General features: G+C 42.0%; 1 protein-coding gene across 2 annotated transcripts in view; it reads left to right on the top strand.

The window, feature by feature from the left end:
* Window positions 1-1266: 1266 nt before the first annotated feature.
* The window catches only part of ube2o (ubiquitin-conjugating enzyme E2O), a 42391-nt gene continuing 21607 nt past the window's right edge, over window positions 1267-22050 (top strand). For both annotated transcript variants that reach the window (XR_014623973.1, XM_084372148.1), the window contains exon 1: window positions 1267-2370. Coding sequence is in view for 1 of the 2 variants with exons in the window: in XM_084372148.1 (XP_084228274.1) it covers window positions 1933-2370 (438 nt within the window). In the remaining variant the exon portion in view is untranslated. The remainder of the gene's footprint in view (window positions 2371-22050) is intronic.

Consider the following 22050-nt stretch of genomic DNA (forward strand, 5'->3'; position numbering starts at 1 on the left):
CTCTTGCTTTCTGTTGTACTCACGAGTATCTCCTCCTATGAAAGTCTGAAGCGTGCGTAACAGGAGGACTGAGCGGAGAAAGGCGCACGCTCAGTATTTATAGTCTCGGTGCGCAGGGGTGGCTGGTGATAATCCTGAGGCGAGCTGGATGACCCTTCACTCCCCGTGAGTGAACTGAACAATAAACATATTTAGTCGAGGTCAGGAGGGATGTTTGTGTGTTGAGAATTAACCTTGTCATGCCACCATCACACCCGCAGCAGATTTGGATTTTCCTGATCATGTGTTGGATTTCTCACGCCGACATAAAACCGACCTGTTATCAGTAACTCACCTGCCGGGCTGCAGAGTGGACGATAGAGTCAGAAAGGAAGCAGTTAACCGTCAGTGTCAGAGTTAATTAAAGCTGTCTCAGTTGGTGTTGCTTAACTGGGCCATCTAAAGGCCATCTATCACTCTTCATGTGACTCCTCTGAGGGAGACTTTCCATTGGCTCCCCATTGTCCCTGTAAGTCGCGATCTTTCCACGCTTTATTTTTTTTTTTCTCCTCCAGATCTGTAAGAGGATTACAAGATGTGTAGGAGTTTGTTTGTCACCTCTTCAGTGTTAAATAAGCTATGTTGGGAATTTCAAGCAGCCATTTGGTTGTATTGACAGTTGTTGTCCTCTCCAACCGAACTTCACAGAACATTCACACTAAATGTGACCCACAACAAGAACCACTTTACTGTTGTATCTATTGTAATTTATTATAATTTTTGCATGAATTGTCTTTTTGTTGTTGCTGCTTTTGTCATTATTATTATTTTTTTTGGTCTTATGACATAATTTCTGTTTTTGGGTGGATTTTCCCTTTTATACTTATACATATACTCTCTCTCTCTCTCTCTCTCTCTCTCTCTCTCTCTCTCTCTTTCTTCTTTTTATTTACCAAAATCAACAAAACTATTCCATTAAAATGTAAATATCATGAATGAATCATTCAAATAAATATAAATAATAAGAAATATCCAAAAATATAATTTACCACAACATAAAATACATATATTAAAATATAATCATAAAAACACATATGAACACACACATTTCCTGTGCAATCTGAATGTCTCCAGGCAAATTTGTATTTATTTTCATGTATTTTTCTATAGTACATTATTGCCACACACCATGTGTTTATTACAGCTATGGGTGTAATTATTATCATGCGCAGTTGTCCTCCTGGTCACATCTGTAATAAAAGGCAAATAGTGTATAAAGTCTTATTTTCACTTTTTCTTTATATTATTCTCTTCTTGCTTTGTTCTGCTATTATATTTCATCTAGAGCTCAGTCACTGGTCTTTCCCCTCTGCCTATGACTCTTAAGCTGTTGTAACACGTGAGGGATTAATAAAGTCTTATCTTTATCTCAAAACAAATAGTTTAATCAACAAGTTTTAAAAACACACACACAACTTACAATCGTTTAGGGGAACCACTTAACACCTCATGGTACTTTAATGTGCGTACACTCTTTTGTTCGTAGTTATTCTTGATGAATATGTGTGACTAAGTTGAATTATGGTTTAAAAAGCCACTCGTACATGAGAAAACTTTGAAAATATTCCCCTCTCTGGGTGAAATTCACCTTTAAGAGCCTGGAATCTATAAAAAACAGCGTTAATGTTACACGTAGTTGTAGTAAACAACACAACATCACGTTTAATTGAACATTTCTGTCCACACCTGACTTGATCAGTGTACAACAAGCTGTGTCCGGGCTCACACTGCCGCTCAGCGGCGACAGACGCTACTGCGTGATGACGCTATCACACTGCGCTAGTTACGCTGCTCCCGTACGTAAACACGTGCACTTCGCTGCTTCCAGGTTACAGTTTTTTTCATTCCACCGTCATCCTCGCGCTCTAGCATCACTCCCTGACAACAGCAGCGATGGCGGAGCCCGTAGCATCGGATGCGGCGGCCACGACGGACGCAGCGATAGCGGCAGCATCTCCGACCCCGGGCCTCTCTCCTGCAGCCAGCCCGGGCTCAGAGCCTCCATCCATGGCTCTGTCTCCCACGGCGGACGGCTCCCAGCGGCTGCTCTTCTCCCACGACCTGGTCTCCGGGAGGTACCGCGGCTCAGTCCGGTTTGGCCTCGTACGGATGATCCACGGCGAGGAGGATTTTAACTCAGACTCGGACCTCGATGATGGCGGAGGGAGAGGCGGTGGTGGAGGGGGTGGCGGCGGCGGAGGAGGAGGACGAGTCCCGTGTGGCTCGGACACTGAGAGCGCCGTGGACACCCCGAGTCGGCCTCTGGTGAGGGGATTTGTCCGCGTCCAGTGGTACCCTGAAGGAGGCAAGCAGGACATCAGGGAGACAAAGGTACCACACACCAGCTAATGTATTAAGTGTTCACACTGAGGCTGGCTTGTTCCTTTAGCCTGACACGAGGGCTGCTTTGTTGTTTTTTTTGGGAAGAGATGACTCGACTTGCTAACCAGCCCGGGATAAGGTTCACCCAGTTAATCCATCCTACAGCGCATAACCGAGCTCGCTAACTGGCTAGCGTTCAAGCACACATGCTAGCTAGCAGTTTAGCTCATAGCCTCATGTCACTCAGCTGATGCTGGCAGGCTAAACAGGGTTGTTCCACCTGCCTGCGTCCATGTAGCCACTAAAGCATCACATACACACGCCTGAGTGACTGGCCAGGGCGCAGCTTTGTGTCTGGAGGTGTATCTACAGGGTTTGGCAGGTGCACGTCCCTCGCTAGGAACCTTACACCTATCGATTAGCTCATCCTGTAGCTCCTCAGCTGGGTGTGACTTGGCCCGAGACCAGGCATTGTTGTCAGTCACTTTCTATGATAGACCAGCCATTATTATTCCCATAACGCCCCAGTTCATCTTCTTTAATACACCTGCATCCTGTTTTAAACATGTCTGACCTCCACAGTGACAGATAAACCAGAAGCTCTCATCAGACCCAGTGTGAACTTGTGACATCTTGTCAGTTTGACCAGTAACTGAAATCGTAGCTGAAATGAGTCTTAGTCAAACCGTTTGATTAATTGAATAGTTGATCAGCAGACAATTAATAGGCAAGTATTCAGATAGTTGATTGTGTGCTGTTATTTTTCAAGGGATGAGCGACAAACATTTGCTGGTTCCAGTTTATCAAGTTTGGGGATTTGCTTCTTTTCTTCATTGCATTTCATTGTAATTGAATATGTTTTGGTTTGGGGTTAAAACTAGACATTTAAAAAAAAAAGAAAAGAAAAGAGATTTGAATCATCAGTTTCCGCCCTCATCACATAAGTGCTTCACCAAAAATGACCAATGCCTCAGATGAAACTGTCATCTTGATTGTTTTGTCTCAGTTTACTGTCACAGTAGACCAACACAGCCAGCAAATATTCACATTTGATATGTTGGAACCAGTACATTTTTGGGCGTTTTTCCTTAATAATAATTTTAAAAAATGACATTTTAAAGGACCAATTATTTTTCAATAAATTGATGAATGGTTTCAGTGCTAAAATGTTCTGATTTAAGTTGGTGCCGTTCCTTTTGGGCCCAGGCTTGTTTTAAGGAACTTGACAGTGCAGAAATTCAGACACTCAGAGCCCAGATGATACCTGATCAACCCATCAGTTGTCAGCATTGTCTCCTGCCTTGTTCCACATGGAGACACAGTCAGGTGTACATCTGTTGTCCACACTCAACATTATGTTTTCTTTCACTCTAGTGCTGCAGTGATTAATCAAATAATCTTTGTTTTCAGCTATCTAATTAATTTCCCAGTATTTTGTTAGTTGATTAATCGGTTTGAGTTGATGTTTCCTTTTTTTTTTTTTTTAAAAAAAGGTCAAAATTCTCTGAAATCCAGCTTTAATGTTTTTTTCCCCATTTTGTCAATTTATTAAGAGATTAACTGACAGTGAAACTAATCGTTACTTTCAGTTTGATTCAATCTGCAACCAAGTAATGAATCAAATTGTAGCTGGTAAAGAAATGGGAAATCAGCTGTCATGTATATTCCTCAGGGTTTCTCTAGATTTCTCCTGGGACTTGTGGAGACGGGTCACAGGGTTTAATGGAGGACTGGTCTGGAAACGGCTCATACTAGCTTGTTTTAGAGACACAGGATGGGACCAGAAGGAGCCCGTTTCAGAGCCCACTGTTGCTTTGTTTTGTCCTTTAGGCTAAATGAGTAAAGTTCTGGTCTGAGAGTCATTCAACCTCTGTCACAACAAAGGCTCAGTGAAACAATGATGCCGATGTTTACACACCACGTGTGCTGTTAATGCTGTGTCATTACTAGTCAGTGTCCCCCAAAGGATCTAGTGTGTGCTCGTGTGCACACGTATAGATTTCCTTCTGTACTATTCTTGTTTATGTTTTGTGTGTGTGTGTGTGTGTGTGTGTGTGTGTGTGTGTGTGTGTGATTCTCGTTTGCGTATCAGCGTGCACCACATGCCCTGTCTCAGCAGGCTCTGTCTTAGTTGCATATTATATCCTGAGAGCACGGTGAAGATTCAGATCAATAATTCATGATTACTTCCTGCAGTGTGCAAAGTTGCTCAGCATCAAGATGAGATTTCCACCAAATTTTGACTTGCATTTATTCTGCAGGCGGCACCTCCAGTTAAAATGTTTTTTCTCAGGAGTAATCAGTTGAGGTGGAAGTGATGCTGAAAATCTTGCCTCACGTATCAGGGGTTTCTCTTGAGGAGCGTTTTCACAGCAATATGATTCTGATTGGAGTTCAGACCACAGCAGCAGCCGTTAAATGAAAATTACAACTGAGTGTTGTATTCTTAGTTTCTTTATTTCATTGTGATGCCTGAAAATGCATTTTTATGCAACTTAATTTTCTGTCAGAAGCAGATGGCACCAGAAACGTTCGTGATTCAACATTGGCTGTGTGTTTTATGAGAGTAGCCAGCTTAATGAAGATTTGTCAGCGTGAAAACTGAGACGACAGACCACTGGTATTATTTTTTTTTTAGGGTGAGGCGATTCAAAGAAATGTGTGTGACCAACTGTGGCGGAAAAATAAGTTTATCTGCATCTTACAGACTCCCCAAAAACACAAACATCAGTACATCACACAGCTACCACACAACACAGCCCTGTTGGAGATGGTCTGTGGAAGGAGGGGCGACAACAACACAAAAAGCAATATGACTGATGCTTATCCTTTAGTGTTGCAAAATGTGCTGTAATTTAATACCTCATAACACTCTTAACCAGTCAGGGACACTAAATGGAAAATTTCACTAAATGAGCAGCTAATTAATTGGTTGTGAATGCAGGAGGCATTCACAACATATGTTCTTCTACGCACGGAATTCTTTATTTTTATTTTTTTTATTATTATATCTTCCGGGTCAGAAAGTTTGGCCCTTAACTCCTTCAACATTTTTCAACGTATTCACTCCATTCAAAAACCAAAATATTCATCTCAATTGGGAATCGACCGCGTCTATTTTTCTCATTCATATCATTCATAATTTCCGAGATATCCAGCGTTTTCCGGCCATTTTTTCCCATTCAAGCAGATTACGGAATGTTCAAAAAATCTCAAATTTCACACTTTTTCAAGCATTTTCAAAACTCATCTAGTCATTCACACTTCAAGATAGAAACTCCATTCAAACTCTGAAATATTCCACTATTTGTCTACATTCAAGCCTGTATTCATCTTTCTCACAGCATTCATACTTTTTGCACAGTCGCAGTTCAAACATCGGTAACGTTTCAGATTTTTGCATTGGTGTGTATTGGGTGGATCACACTTTTTCAAGCATTTTCAAAGCTCAGCTAATCATTCACACTTCCAGATAGAAACTCCATTCAAACTTTGAAATATTCCACTATTTGTCTACATTCAAGCCTGTATTCATCTTTCTCACAGCATTCATACTTTTTGCACAGTCGCAGTTCAAACATCGGTAACTTTTCAGGCACTTTCAGATTTTTGCATTGGTGTGTATTGGGTGGAATGTTGAGAGCCAGAGTGGAGGAGCCAACTGACAGAGTGGGGAGCACCTCAAAAAAATTCAGAAAACCTAGTCTTCAACTCGCGCTTGCATCCACAATTTTCACTCCAGCAGAAAAATAACCACATCAGCTTGTAGGAAAATTTGTGCCGGTCGCTAGAGTGGTTCTCTGGAGCCAATCGGACAAAAACTCTTGGCTCAGTGGGCCTTTAACTGAAAGCAACACCGACCAACTGCCGCATCAATTCCCATGAAACTGATAGGAAAAATATCTGGAGGCAGGCAAACACATCCACTTTTCTGAACTGCTCCACAAGACACATTTTTGACCACACACACACAAAAATTTCACAAAATGTTGACAAGACTCTCATAGTTTCGACCATATCATTATTTGAGTGATAGCAGTTACTGTTTTGGAGGGAGAAGCATGTTAATGTGAGGTGAACCTCAGCAGAAATCACTATTAAATCAACTCTCACAGTCCGTTGCCGCGACCACCCTGGTTACCGTCACTGTGGCAACCGAGATAGAGAGACAGATTTATCAATGAGTCAGTTTACTACACACAGTGTATTACAGAGTATATTTCCCAACATTTCAACTATATTTAACTATTATCTTTTCATTCATTCAAGCCAGAATCTCCAAATATTGAAATGTTCCCAATCACTGACACATTGACATTTATTTAACGTTTCAGTCCCATTCAGAGTATTTGATCCATTCTCACTGTAACATCTCTTCATACTCCTGTTTGGCTCACAGCTTATATTCTATTTTTAATCCTTCATTCTCACCCAACTATTAGGAAGCTTCATTGTCTTCAGACGAGACTTCAAATAAATTCAAGCCACCAATTCAGTTTGGCCTTAGCTTTTCAACAAACCCTAAATTATTTCACAGTTTTTAGATATTCTGGACATTATTCAAAGTTTTCACAGCCAGCAATCCGCATTTGGCGTCAGCTCTTCAAAAACCTTAAAATATTCAACATATTTCATATATTCTGGACATTATTCAAAGTTTTCAACGTCACCATTGCGCATTTGGCGTCAGCTCTTCAAAAACCTTCAAATATTCAACATATTTCATATATTCTGGACATTATTCAAAGTTTTCAACGTCAGCAATCCACATTTGGCATCAGCTCTTCAAAAACCTTAAAATATTCAACATATTTCATATATACTGGACATTATTAAAAGTTTTCAACGCCGGCAATCCGCATTTGGCGTCAGCTTGTCAACAGGGTGCATTCACAACCGCAAGTTCTTCAGGACTTGCCTTCTCTAGTTAGAAGTAATTTCCTGTGTAAACAAATGAAACGATGCGTTGGCAAAATGACAGCATAATCATTTCTGTAATACATTTTTCAGGGCTCCAGACTCATTTTTCACACTCGTTGCACTAATGCACCTAACTTTTATCATTTAGGTGCAGCAGCACATAATTCAGGTGCATTTTGATAAGATTTCTTTGGCATTATGTAAATAATTGTAATCAGAAAATGTTTTTCTCCATCTAGATAAACAAGAAACTGTGATAACCTCAATTGTTTAAAAAAAAACAAAAAACGGTGCAGCCAATGAAAATGTTAGGTCGAGCTTCACAGATTTTTGGCCACACGAGTTGCACTCTGAAGCCCTGTTTTTGACCTATTAACGTAGCTTAGAGGTGTTTTTAAAAACCTTTTTTGCAGCAGTGGTGGCTGTTTTTTAACACCCTGTTATCACATTACCTTTGCTCTCCCCATTAGCGGGCTTTGTCCACTCTGTTTATATTCACGAAGGTAGACACAATATCACTGCAAACTGCAGCTTTAAATCAACTCATCCTTGCAGTTGAAACAAGAACTGAACATTATGACCACAATGAAGGTAGGATTTATTGTTGTATTGGACTGAATTAGCTTTAGCTAGGTGCACTAATAAACTGGCGAGTGTCACAATAATTAATATGATTATTGTGTGATATATGATATAATAGACTGTATATATCACGATTAGTGGTGTAAATCACCAGTTGATTCACCATATATGATTTTGACTCTTTGGACAACGATGCAGTATTTGCCGACATCGGAAAGTCTGCCACGATACAATTGTGATTCGATTCATTGGCCTGCAGCCTGATATGAAACTAAATCATCTTCCCATTTAACACAATCAGTTACAGAAAAAGCTACCCTCCCTTTCGTTTCTGCTTTTGGCCATAAACAATGACACATAAAATATTATAATTCATTGTAAGCTGTTAAGTTCAATAAAATTGACTTTGAACTGTCACACATAAAACATGGCTGAACAACCAGATGTGTTAACAGGAGTGTTACATCCAGCTCAATGATAACCATCAAGGAGACAAAACAAATGTTCTTTGCTCGTCACCATTATTAACTTAAGCCTAAGACTATTTACGTCATGTAAATAAGCCTAGCAGCTATCCTCTACTTCTCCCTTAACAAATGATATGTATTTTATTTTCTTACTCAACGCTGGGTTACGTCACTGCACCTTCTGAAAGAACATCATGGTTACATTTTAGCCTGAATGCACATTTTTTCAGCCTTACATTGTAGAAACACAGCAGCTAATATTGCCAAAGTAGAGATAAAAAAGTTATTGGACTGCTGAGTGTGTCTGTTGACCAAAGTCCAAAATATTAACGCACTGTTGATTTATTGCTGAGAGGGAAGTAGATCTGCTCATCGTCATTCGCACCTGTGGTTTGGTTCACTTGGTCTGGAGCAAGTGAAAAGTGAAGTTGGACAGTTAATTCATTGATTAGACAGTTTTGGCGATTGCATCATCAGGACTCATGTGGTGAAATCAAACTCCACAGAAGTTATGTGTCCCTTTGGTGTCACAAAGAGCTCACAAAGAAATAACTGACTACAAGCTCTGTTAGTATTATTAGACTGCAAATCAACTGCATGTTATCAGAAACAAATAACAGGTGGAGACGTGTAGAAAAGGAGCCGTCTTCACAGTAATGACCTGGTGCTGTTACTGTGGGCTTGTATTTGCAACGTCTAAAGAGGAAACAGCTGAAGTTCCTCCAGTAGCTGTGAAATGGGAACATGTCTGCAGCGCACTGAATCGCTCAAACACATCATATTTTTCCACTCTATGAAATCTTAGTAACCATCTCCAGAGGAAGTGATGGGGCTTAGATCTGCATCGCAGTGCAGGTATGAACAGGGACACCTCAGTTGTTGTCAGCTGCACTGCTTTCAGTTTCACTGCGAGTCGGTGAGGAACATGGCTGACATATTTTCATTGCGTGCAAGCCTTCAAAGCAGAGAGGGCCTGAACGAGCATAGGGAGTGATTGTCTTTTCTTTTTCTCAGCGTAATGGACGTGTACAGTATCTACAGTGTGGTATACTGACAGTATGCTGTATTAGATATTGTTGTCATCACTGGCCCACTTTTTGGTCATTGTGTAACTGTTACCTTAACAGATCGTTTTCTGGTGCAAAGGAAAGCAAAATGCTTCTACATCTGAACCACTTTAATGTTTAATAGGAAAGTATATTTACAGATATGTAATCCTGTCAAGATGAGGATATTGCCTGTGCTTTGCCAGGTATTTGGTACCTTGATTGCAGATCAAGATGATTATTTTAATCACTGACCTCAAAACTACTTACGGTAGGTGCAGGTTTTCGGGAAGGTCGCTTTGTTGCTTTTGTTGACTCAACACTGCCCCAGATTTCCACCTTGTACTACATAAAACCCTGATCTTGAATGCTCATTCTTCTTCTTCCTCATATTAACATGTCTTTTTTAAGCTGATAAACTATGTTTTTACATATACAAATATACATATACAAATACTCCTAATGGGTTTGATGCCTGCAACACACAATAAGAAAATCTACAGCATCCCAACTGTTTTTGAAGGTTATAGAAAAAAGTGCAGATATGAAATAATAACCTGTATTGTCAGGTTGGTACAATAGGTTTTCTTTCCAGGATCATGCCGAGAAATGCCTAACAGTTAAAAATAACTCCTCAGATGACTGCAGGAATGTTGTAGCATGACACTTAGCAGCTGAAGGTGTTGATGAACTGTATGTTGACATTGTGTCCTGATGTGTTTGTGCTACATCTGTGCAGGTGGTAAGAGGTAGACTTCTTTAACATGCAGCCTGTGTAGTGAAGGATTTTCTGTACTTCTGTGCATCGCAGGGCTTCGGTTACCATGACACCCGATTACATTTTTTTCCCCCTGACTGGTGATTTTAGTGGTTAAGATTTATTTTGAAATACATCTCGCTAGTTTCCTTTCTGAGCGGATCAAAAACCCTAAAGTTTTTGTGACTTTGACGATACACTTTGGATCGCTGCCTGCTTCGGGCCTGCTGCAGTCCCCAGTCAGCATCTCAGAACACACACAGTCCTGTTGCTGCAGCACAACCTTGAAATTTCCATCCAAGGACAGAAGTGCACTGCAGCAGGTAGCTAGCAGTAGGCCTCCCCGAGGGAATAGCAGCGCAGGACGTGTCTGCAATGTCTTGATTTATCAATCATCTTGTACACTCGTCAATGCACTTCTGAGACCCTCAGTTGTGTTGTAAGGAAGCTCCTGGTACGCATGGTATGGTGATGCTGCAAGTCTTATGGTGATGAGAAGGTGGGGTCAAGGCGATGCTGTGACGCAGAGGGAGAAAACGTGAGGAAGTTGTGGAAAGAAATGTAAAGATGTGGGCAAAGCAAACATCACCTGGATCTTAAAACTATTAAGAGTAAGTGACGTGAAACAAAACAAAGAATCTGGACTGGAGATGATGTAATAATGAATCAGGCAGACAGTTTGGTACCAGAAGGCTGTTATGGAAATGTGAGGGCTTTTAGTCCTTGAAATGTTAAGGTCCCACCTTCTGCTCTCTGAGCCATTTTAAATTCTCATCCTCTTGTGGCATGCTGCCTCTCACAGTGCCCTCATGTTAGCAGCATTACAGTGCAGTCCTAAAGCTGCACCTTCCCAAATACTGCCATTAGATCGCTATGATCAGTGTTTAATAAATCCTACTTGTTGGTCCATGAACACAGTCACATTTTAGAAAACATCAGTAGCCTATTTTCTACTGTAATCATTAAGTTGTTTTCTTTGAATGAGGGTGGAAAAATAATGGATAATAAAACTCATCAAGCCTAATGCTTTATGAAGTGAACAGGGAGACTCCAGGGGTTTTATTGCTTTTGATCGTTTGCCTTTTATTGTGCTGAACGTCTGTTTTTGTTTTAGAGGCACGCAGCTGGTCGGATTGTAACAGCAACCACAGTCGGTGTGTTATTCGAGGCATCTTCCTGTACAGCTCCTTGGAACAGAAAGAAGGGATTCTTCATGTGTGTATTTACAATATATTTTAGTGTTAACGATGTTCACAGTGAAACATTATGGTGGACGATGACATCGTTGTTTGTTTGTTTTGACGGGCGGTGTTAGTCGTAATATGCGTTTCTGTATTTAAGGCAGTGTGTCCCCTCAGTTTTGCCGTAGGGCAGCAGCTGCTGATTAGCTCACCACTGTAGTCACCACTGTTCCCCAGTGTTACTCGGATTGCAACCCTAAAATGTCTCATCCAGCAGAGTAAATTGTCTCCCGTCACCATCAGCATATATCCCGGTGCTGGGTTTAAAAGTGTCTTAAGAAAACGTGAATTAAAACGGCATTATTTAAAAGAAACGCCACCGTCACGGATTGGGACATGGAGACGTAACGTGCACTGAGCAACAACAAACTTCTATGCGTGTCCTCTCCCACATGTCTCAATCAACAACAGCTCTGGCCTTATGGTAACTCTGAGGGGACACACCACTTGAATGTGCTCTCACCTTTTTAAATCACAATGTTAGGATGGTCAGGGCCCAGTAGTCGATGGTGGTCAACATCTTTCATTGGCCCAACCCTAGTAGAGACTGGCCCCTGATGATTTGACTTACCAGAGTCACAACATCATAAATCGTTGTGGTGTAAAGTTAATCTACACAGATAGAAAAGAGATATCCTCCCTTTAAACATTCTCCTCCTAACTCCACTGCTTTGTGGCAGTTGAGCCTTTTGCCACTTTAAAGCTATTTTACATTGAAATGATGACACACATTGACGTGAACAAGTTACAGTCAGTGTGTGTGATTAAGAGGCACTGAGCTCAGACACTGTACATCATTTCCCACCCTTAATACTGTGTTTGCAGCCAAAGCACTGAGAGGACATTAAATGGCTGTGGCAGGCTTCCTGACAGCTGTAGTAACTGAAAGGTCGTATGCATTGTTGTGTGACCCCCACCTTTTGTCCTGTAACCTTAACATGGGAAGGCATAATGTCATCCATCAGCCATTCATCTCTTTGTCAGCGGGTTTTCTTTGTTTGCGCTAAAACAATTTAACATAACGGTGAAATGGTTGTTTCTGCACAGCACGTTGTTAGTACAGCAGTTGGAAAAAAAGTACTGCATTTTCCTGATTTTTCAGCTTCCTATTCGTAAGAAATTAATAAAAAAAAACATAATGGGTATTAAGAGGGAGAACACTGCAGGTGCTGGATGCTCTGACTGCAGGGTGACTCCCATCTGTCACCCTGCCCCCCTGCCCTTATCCATCCAACTGCAGAAGTCTGGTCACACCCCCGTTGCAATGAAACATCTCTTTCCATGAGGTCACTTCACCACATTGATTTCCTGCAGCTCCCATCCCTCCTCTGCTCATGATCACAGACATTCATTCCCACCCAGGCTTTGGCTCTCCACAAGCATTTCAGCTGCAAGATTACCAAGTAGTTGGAAAGAGATGGTCTCACTGCTGAAATGCTATTAGGACACAAGGCTAAAATCTGTTTTTTTTCAAATGGAAGCAGTAATGAGTCTTGGAGGCTCCCTCACAATATTTCTAGGAATAAACAATGAGCATTAAAGCATCTGTGCCTGTAAGAAATCATGAGCCCGTATCCTGTAGCTCTTTATCTCCACTCATATATTCTCACCATGAGTAGCTTATAAATGAGCAAACTCAGTCTGGGTTGAAGAGGCTGTCGTCGGTGTGCAGTGGCTACAGCATTTCTCTAGTGAGCAGACGAGAGTGATCACATTAGCTATTTCTATTTTGTTAAGTCTACACGCGCTAATTAACTTAGCACCTAAGCCATTTATTCTGTCGCGTTCTATCTGCACACGTTTCTCTTTTAGATAATCATATTGATCTCTTGTATGCCTGTGTAAACCCTCCACATTGCACTTGGCTTTGGATTAGAAATGATGACATGCACGATTATAAAATGCTTGTAGTGTGGATAAAAGTCAGTGTATTTATATTCCATTGCTCTTTTTTAGCTGAACTAGCGGCTGAAAGTCCTCCAGATATTTCAATCTGTACATTTTGCCCCAAACCTGCAGCATTATTTCCTTCAGAGGAATGTGTGATTACTTATATGCATCCTTCAGTGCTGTCAGCTCAGGAGCAATGTGCAGGTGCTCGAGGTATGCTGCCAGACGTTGGTGTAATCTGGGACATGAGGCTGTTGCCAAGGCCCACCCAACAGTGCTTTGGAGAGCAGAGCCTTAGTTATGGTTCTGAGCAGGTGCCAGGCAGGCGCAGGAACACACAAACCGCACACAAAAAACTGAAAACCTAGGCTCCCAGAGTGGCACTGTGCCTCGGGTTTTGTCATCGTTGTTGTATGCTTCCTCTATAAAACAAGAAGAGCAGCTTTGGTACTGCACTGCTATGTTTTTCTTTTTGCCAAATTTGAATAAAGTGTCCATAGATCTCATCCTTTTTGCTGACGATTTGAATGTCCGATAGCTCACCACTGACATTTTGGTCCCATGTCGTCTTGCCAACGAAAACAAAACATACAATTCGTCATAGTTTTTATTTTCAAATATCTGTTTGTGGCTTGTCGCTATCTTGTCTTAGTCGTGAAAAAAAGGCAGTTGACGAACATTTTTCATGAACAAAATTAACACTGCTGTGCTAATTGATGCACATCTGTGGCATCGTGTTGGACAAATCCAAGCCTGCCAATAAATTCCCACTTGTACCACCTCTAATTAACCACCTGAACGATGATGTCATCAGCCATGATGACAGTCTGATATTACAGGGTCACGACATGAATCCCTTCCTCTTTCTAACCCTCATCCTTTTTCCTTCATCTCCTCTGTTTTCTCCTTCTTGTGTTTCTTTCCTACCTCGCCTCCTCTTCTCTCCCCCTCCCCCACGGTTTCCATCCGACCTAACCCATAACCTCCTCCTCCCCCCTGTGTTCACCTCCATCACCCTCTCCTCCCTCAGTGTCCCAGCAGACCAGTGTTGGAGAATGTTGACGTAATGTGGTGCTGACTGGATGGTCGTCCAGCTCCTGCCCTGAGATAATGGATCTCATTTTGATCCTGTCTCTCTCTGCATAGAGAGACACACACACACACACACACACACACACACACACACACACACACACACACACACACACAGAGGAATACACAGACTCTGAAGTGATTTGCCTGGCTGTTGGAGCCTGCTTCCATCCCACCAGCCCTGTTTCCTCCCTTCTCTTCTTTCTCTCTCCCTCTCTCATCTCCTCATCCTCCCTTTCTTCCTCTGCAGTATTGGCCCTGCCCAGTGGGGAGACTGTCTGCTCCCTCTCTCTCTCTCTCTCTCTCTCTCTCTCTCTCTCTCTCTCTCTCTCTCTCACACTCACTCTCTCACTCTCTCTACCCTTCTATCTCATATCTGCTGTGTTTGCTGTGCCCTCGTCTATTTCTGGCTCTTGCTTTTCTCTTTTCCTCACTCTTTCTGTCTCTCTCCTGGGATCCGTCTCGATCTCCCACTTGTTGGGCTGGCTGCCGTCTCTTCGGTGCCTCGTGCGCTGCTCATCTTCATTTTCTCCCCCGTCACACCCCGTCCACCTCTCCCCGCACCCTCCTCCCCCCTTCGCCATCTTCTCCACTCGCTCTTCTTCTTCCGTCTAGTTCTTCATCTCCGTGATTGACTCTCGAGTATTCCTCATCCCATCCCTCCTACTCTCTGTCTCCATCTTATATTCTCTGTCTTTATCTCCCTTTCTCCTCAGTCATTTCATCTACTGCTTATTTACGCTCTTTTGCTTCCTCCTGATGTACAGTTCTGTGTCTTGCACCCCTCAGTGCCTTCCTCCCTTTTCTTGCTCTCCCCATTGGTTCTTTTTCATTTCACCTCTGAGACTTTACAGTAAGAAGACTGCTCTATAATAGATCCTGTGTGCTATTAGTCCTCTTGTCATTCCCTTGTGGTCTCTGTGGGTAAAAGGCCCTTTACCTGCTGTCCTTTTAATAGAGCTGTGCACCCTTCCTGTGAGTCCAAATCAATAGCCTTCAGTCAGACAGCAGCACTGTCCTGCAGCACAGAGGAGATGTTATCAGGGTGGGAGGATTGATGATTGATGATTCAGTTGTTTATCACCATTTCAGCCTAAGTTACAAAGTCTGTTATTTTTTCCTCAGTACACAACACCTATATCTCATATTTTTGACAAGATGTCAGGCTTTTATTTATCTTTATTTAAATAGTCATAAAGACCTTCTTCCTTGCTAAGTCATCGTCTGGTGTGATGACCTCATGCTCCATTTTGTTTAGGAAGAGCAGCACAAGGTTAGCCAATGAGGAAGCAGTGACAGAGTAGTTCTCCTGACCAGTGAGAGTGCAGGAGGTGGGTCCCCTGGCATACATGTACACAAGCATGAAAGGTTTGTGAGTGAGGTATGAAGCGGCAACACCAATTTTAGACTTATTGTTTTTAGTGTGCATACAGCTGCAGGGAGGTGGATTATTCTGCAGCCGTGGTCAGAGAAATTTCTATTTCGACATTTTTATACTTCAAAAACACCTTGTGCTTGGCATTGAGTGTTGATTGGAGTATCACCAAGTGACCTCCTGATGGATCTTAGTGGCTCAGGAGGATCGGATGGTGCTCGTCTTAAGGTGTGCTCAGACCTGATTTAGCCTGGTCAATAAACAGTTGAGACAGGAAGTAGCGTGGGAGGGATGCAAGTGTAAACCAGGAGCTAGCATGACTTGCAGGCTAACAAAAGCAGTCAACAAATCTGCAAATTATACATTTTCTTATCAAACAATGTAATGTCTTCACCTCTGTAACTGTCCAAACAGTGTCCCTTCCTACTCGTATTATTCAGTCATGCAGTTATAAAGGGATACAAACATCAATCGGTCCCGCCCCCCCTTCAAACATGTTGGACATTGAGAGGCCCACGATGTTATGTATTTAATGCTGCTGAACATGGCTGACTATGACAAACTGATGTTCCTTAGTGTATAAACAAGTGATCCTCTAGTGCTACCTCCTGGAATATCCTACCACCCTCCCCACAGGTGCTGCCATTGTTGTGTGACATCAGGGAACTGGAATTTTGTTTTTTGTTTTTAATAAGTTCAATCAGATTGAACTGTGTGCCAAAACTAAATAGACAGAGCAAATTACACACCCATAATACACCCACACAGTGTTTACATATTTTGCCTGATAAGACCTCTTTATTTGGGGTGATAATCTGTTCACTTCAGTTAAATAGTTAAAGATTAATAGATGATCAGTCTCTAAAAAAAAAAGCATTGACTTTGCAAGAGCAATTGACTTCAACCTGAATGATGAGCCAGAATAAATGAAAAGACCTGTGGGTGTACAGGGGCTTTTAAAGGCTGCATGATGGTACCCTTCAGCACATTTTGCTGGAAAACTACCAAAATCCATTCACATAAAAAAGAGGAAGGAGATAAAGAAAACCATAACACAGTGTTATCAAGTTATTTCCAAAAAATGATGCACAATGTTGAAATGGTGGCAGGAGAGAAACATTGAAGTCGGTAGGTAGCTAGTAGGAGACAGTCTACAAACAAATCAGTAACTTCCTAGATTATCTGCTTGTTGCCTGGCAACCTGTCCTGGCCAAGAACTAGTCGAGCGTGTCTTCTTGTACCGCTTAAACAAACTAGATATAACATTTAAATTGGTGAGCTTTTGAGGTCCTGAGCCAGGCAGGCGAGCTGCACCCCCCCACCCTTCAGCTACATACAGTATTTACTGTACAGACATTAGAGTGCTAACAATCTTCTCATCTGACTCTCAGCAACAAAGCAATCAAGCATGTTTCCCAAAATATTCAGAGAGCAGTGTGTGGATCCAGAAGGGTGTGGATCCTCAATCTCTAATGATGTAGCAGTACCATGATGTGCCCGTGCCTGAGGCTGAGGGCTGAGCTGCAGGATGTAGCGCTGTATGATGACTTCACCTTCATCATCACGGATCGATATTTAACACTATCTGTGGGTGGAATATCATTTCAATTTTAAGATGCAGCACAGGCAGGTGTGTGTGTGTGTGTGTGGAGAGAAATACAGTATGTGCACCTGTTACTGCCGCAACCAGTTTTATTTATGTTTATTCGACACCCTTTTGTGTTTCGTGGATCAGATTGCTTGTTAGTGTCTAGATGAATCTGAAAGACGAGAAAGCCTGGTGTAGAAAACACTGTCAGAGTGAATAACAGGCGTGGCCCGTAGCTGCAGTCCTCTGCAGTGTCTCTTTCTCCCCCTCTTCCTCCTCCTTGTACAGCACCTGAATAGTGACTTGTGTTAATTAGGCCGGGAAGTCAAAGCAAATACTGTCCTCCATCGATTCTTGTAATCAATCTAGCCTCTTCTACCTCATCAGCCTGGATGGAGAGGCAGCCAAGGTTCCCTCTCAGCCCGAGCCAGGTGCCACACACACACATCTATTCCTGCACATGCCTGTGTCTTTTTCTTTTGTTGTCTGACGATGTGTCCACCAGCCTCCCTCCTCATCACCATCACCGCACGAGCCATAGCAACAGTCGGCTGCTTTGTTCTAACCTGGCTGTCGAGTTGTCTGATCATTTTGCATTAATGCTGCCGTCGCAGGGAAATGCCTCCCTATAATGACACGCATTGTGATAGAAGATGAAGAGTATTGCTCTTTTTCAGCTTCTTAGCACGATGATCAGTGTGATGGCACTATCCCTCCCGGAGAGCAGTCAGTCCCATTGTAGAGACGTGCTGCTCTGTGGCAGTATTGCAAGGTATCTAACTTTTAATGAGATATTAAAATGACACTTGTAAAGAAGGTCACACCATTGCCAACCAGACATTTGAATAAAAGCTGGTTTTGGACATACTGGTCATAATTTGTAATGGGTGTAAAGGTCCTGTTGTGGTTTGGGTCGGAGTGAGACATACGGTGTGTGACTGTATCTGCTCTCTCTTACAGTGGCCTAAACACTATTGATTTAAACACAGTGTTCTTGAACCGTTGAGGAAATCAGTTACTACGGTAGCGCACTGCAGCATGATGCACTGAAAGAATATTAATGAAGAAGAGCAGCGTGTGTGTGTTCGTGTGTGTCCATCCAAAAAAAAATGTTTTGTACTTCTGAGCTCCTCTCCTCAACTAAAAGGTTTAGATGAGGTGTGTGTGTGTGTGTCTGTCTCTGTGTGTGTCTCTGTGTGTACTTTTACCCCCAGCAGCATAGACAGGAGGAGCAGACAGGCTGCTGTTTAATAGATTACAAGGGAACATGGCGACTCATCGATCGTATCCCCTACACACACACACACACACACACACACACACACACACACACACACACACACACACACACTCTCACACTCACTCACTCAACGCTTCTTCCTCTCCCAGAATTCAGTGGTATAGTGTTACACCGAAACACTGCCAAGGACCCAGGAGTGTGTGGTGTGTGTGTGAGGATGTGCAGTCAGTTGTACTTCTTCTGTCCTCAGTAGGATGTTTGGACGTCTTTAATGCAAAAATGTATCAGTAAGTCAACTATAAAAATAATCAACAGTCATTTTGATTATCAATGAATCAGTTTGAGTCATTTTTTTAATTAAAACATTATCCAATTCTCTCATTCCAGCTTCTTGAATGTGACAATTTTCTGGTTTCTTTACTCCTCTGTGACAGCAAACTGAATATCTTGGACAAAACAAGACATTTAAGGATGTCATATTGGGCTTTGGGAAACATTGATCGGCATTTTTTTTTACCATCTTCTGATATTTTAAAGACGGAACAACTAATTGATTAAGTCTTATTTTTCTAATTTCGGCAAATCTCACTACACATCATGCCAAGTTGTCACCTCCTTTGTGCTGTGATATTTCCATGTTTCTCTACCTGAATACGATACAGTCAACAGCTAATAGAGATGGTGTGTTTCCTTACCAGAAGCTTTCAGCTCCCTGGTGAACTCCCTTCAGCCAGCTGGAACCTTATTAATGTTTTTGTAGGACAAGAAGATGGTATTGTATAGATGATTGCTCATTTCAGCTTATCAATCAACAGAATGATAGGAATGAAAACAGAAACGGGCAACAAGATAAAAACAGCGCGCTGTGCCACACTGCACTGCACTTGTCGTTCGCGGCCATTTGGGAGACTCCAATAGGACACAATGAAAAATCAAGGTTATTTTTATTATTGAAGTGCTCATTTGTGTACATTTTAAGTAATTTCAAAAGCTTTCGGAGGCTCGCGCTGATTGGCAATGGCTGAAACAATAAACATTGTTTTGCAGGTAGCACGTATCCCAGATCTCTACAGTGAAGGCGTGCGAATGCAACATTGTCATAATCAGTAGTCAGAATGGCCACAATTATGAGAATGAGACCCAGGTTAAAAAATGCAAGAATTGACTGTCCTTACAAGTGTATTATGTGCTGGGACACTTCTATTCTTTTAATTACAGCTCTACTGATTAAAATAGAAATTTCACTCTTCTTTTGGGCTTCATCATCATTGCTTTACAGATTTAATCACCAGGCATCGTTCAGTCTGCCATCATTGTGTCCCGCTCCAGTTCTCCCCACTTTGGTGAAATCCCAGCGATAGCCCCCCTACACATCCCTCCAGTCTTAACTTAGCATGCAGTAAGCCTCTGTGTTTTTTTAATTTCTTCACTCTCTTTACTCCTAATTACATTCTCCTCCTCTGCTTCCATCTGTCTCTGCCCAAACTCGAAGGCTCTCGCTGGCGCAACGCTGCCACTTTGCTCTGAAGTCACTGCCAGTAGAGCAGCTTGTGCTGTGACTTAGTAGAGCAGAAGCCGGCCGCCTGCAGGTAGCGTTTTATCAGCAATTTCATGTACCTGTTTGTTTTTATAACTATAGTTCACTTCCTGCCACACAGACCTGTGCTGGCTTCGTAATGTAAACGTAGTCTGAATCGCCTGATTTGGCTTTTTGTCTGTTTCTGGATGTTTTGATGTCAGTCAGTGACTTAAAGTGGTAATCCTTGTTATGCGTTACAGTTTCGGAGGATAAGGTTTCAGTTTCTGCAGGTGGTGGAGTTTTTGTCTGTTCACTTGTGGAGTTACTGTGCCACTGCATATGCTAGTTTCTTTTTTGTGGCTCTGTCTGTGGGGCACAAGAGTTTTTCACCAAAACTAATACAAGGAGGAATGGTTATTTCCCAGGTGGCAGGCTAACATTAGGCAATTTCACATATAAACATTTCAGTAAATTTTCTACCACACTTGTGAATCAACAGTGTGGTTAATGAAAGCTGAAAAACGCCTGCAGTTTTGCTATCAGCAGTAGCTACTTGTCCTAAATGGTAAATGGATTATATTGGTATGAATGTTGGGTGACTGTTTGCGTTGTAGTGCAGGGTGCTTAATAAAACTCAATAAAATCATATTCATACATCACTACTACATTTTTGTGCCTGACTCATTGTTGGAGAAGCAGCACTGTGGCATGAAATTATTCCTCCATCAATCTGGATCATTTCAAGTGGGTCAAGTAGGGCTGCTCGAGATATCTTTTCAGCAGTAATGTCTGTGTGCCTGTGCACAATAGTCACATCGTAGGACGTGCAATGTCAAGTAGGGCAAATTAACTCAAACACGTAATGCTACAACTTTTTTGCTTCTTGATTCAAAAGGAAACTCACAAGGTCCTCATTACCCATGACTTAGCTACAAGAGAGATCTAATATTACATAATGTAGTCCAGTTTTAGTGTTCTTGGATACATGGTGGTTTGTTGTTTGTGAAGTTTGACAGTTGAAGGTACTGCTTACACTGGGTGGTGCTTGTTAGTATCACACATTTAGCTAGAAGAAATGTAATATTACAGATTATTTATTAGTTGAGGGTGAAAGTTCATGCTTCACCTTGGAAACAGAAGTTTTCCTTGAAGTTTAACCTTTGGACGGAGGATAAAATGAGTAAAATTGGGTCTCATAGTTACAAACTAGGGATTGACTGATTATCGACATGACCGATTACTGGGCCGATATTTATCTACTATGTTTTTTATGTCTGATTGCCGATTAAAACCATTAATTTAAAAATACACTACTTTGGCTCTGATGCAGCATACTTTCTCTGTCTACAGTCACCCCCTCTGTGGTTCCACCCACAACACCATCTGATCTGTTACACATCAGGAGTAATTGTCTATCAAGACAAAATAATCAGAATCTGTAAAGTAACTGGTAACACTCAAGTAAAGTACAAGTACCTCAAAATTGTGCTTACGTGAGTAAGATTTTCATTTTTACTGCAAATGTATATCTGTTTCAAATATTGGTGATCAGTGTCCTTCATTACTTATAATCAGTATCAGTATCGGCCCTAAAAAACATCGGCCGATCCCTGATACAGACCCCTGCTCAGTGTTTTGCTATCTGATCAGCCTCCAAACTCATGGATCTGTTACTCAAGCCGACCTTCCTGGCAGGCATAGTGACGCAGCAACATTTTGCTAACAGGGACAAGGTATCCCTGTGGGAGCTGAGCTGGTGCCAAGTTTAGCCCTGTGTGCTGCCCTCCATCTCTGCGGGCGTGTAGTTCTTGATCAATGCTGTTTTGGTTTCACCCGTCCATCAAACTGCCGCCTCTGTAGTGTAAACCATATCGTTTCACAGATCCTATTTTTATGTCAATGTGTTGATTAAGAACCAATAGTGAAAATCTGTTTGCTGACTCCTGTGGCGCTCATCACATCACAGGCCTCA

This window comes from Pagrus pagrus (genome assembly GCF_965226575.1).
Source record: "Pagrus pagrus genome assembly, chromosome: 2".
Lineage (NCBI taxonomy): Eukaryota > Metazoa > Chordata > Actinopteri > Spariformes > Sparidae > Pagrus > Pagrus pagrus.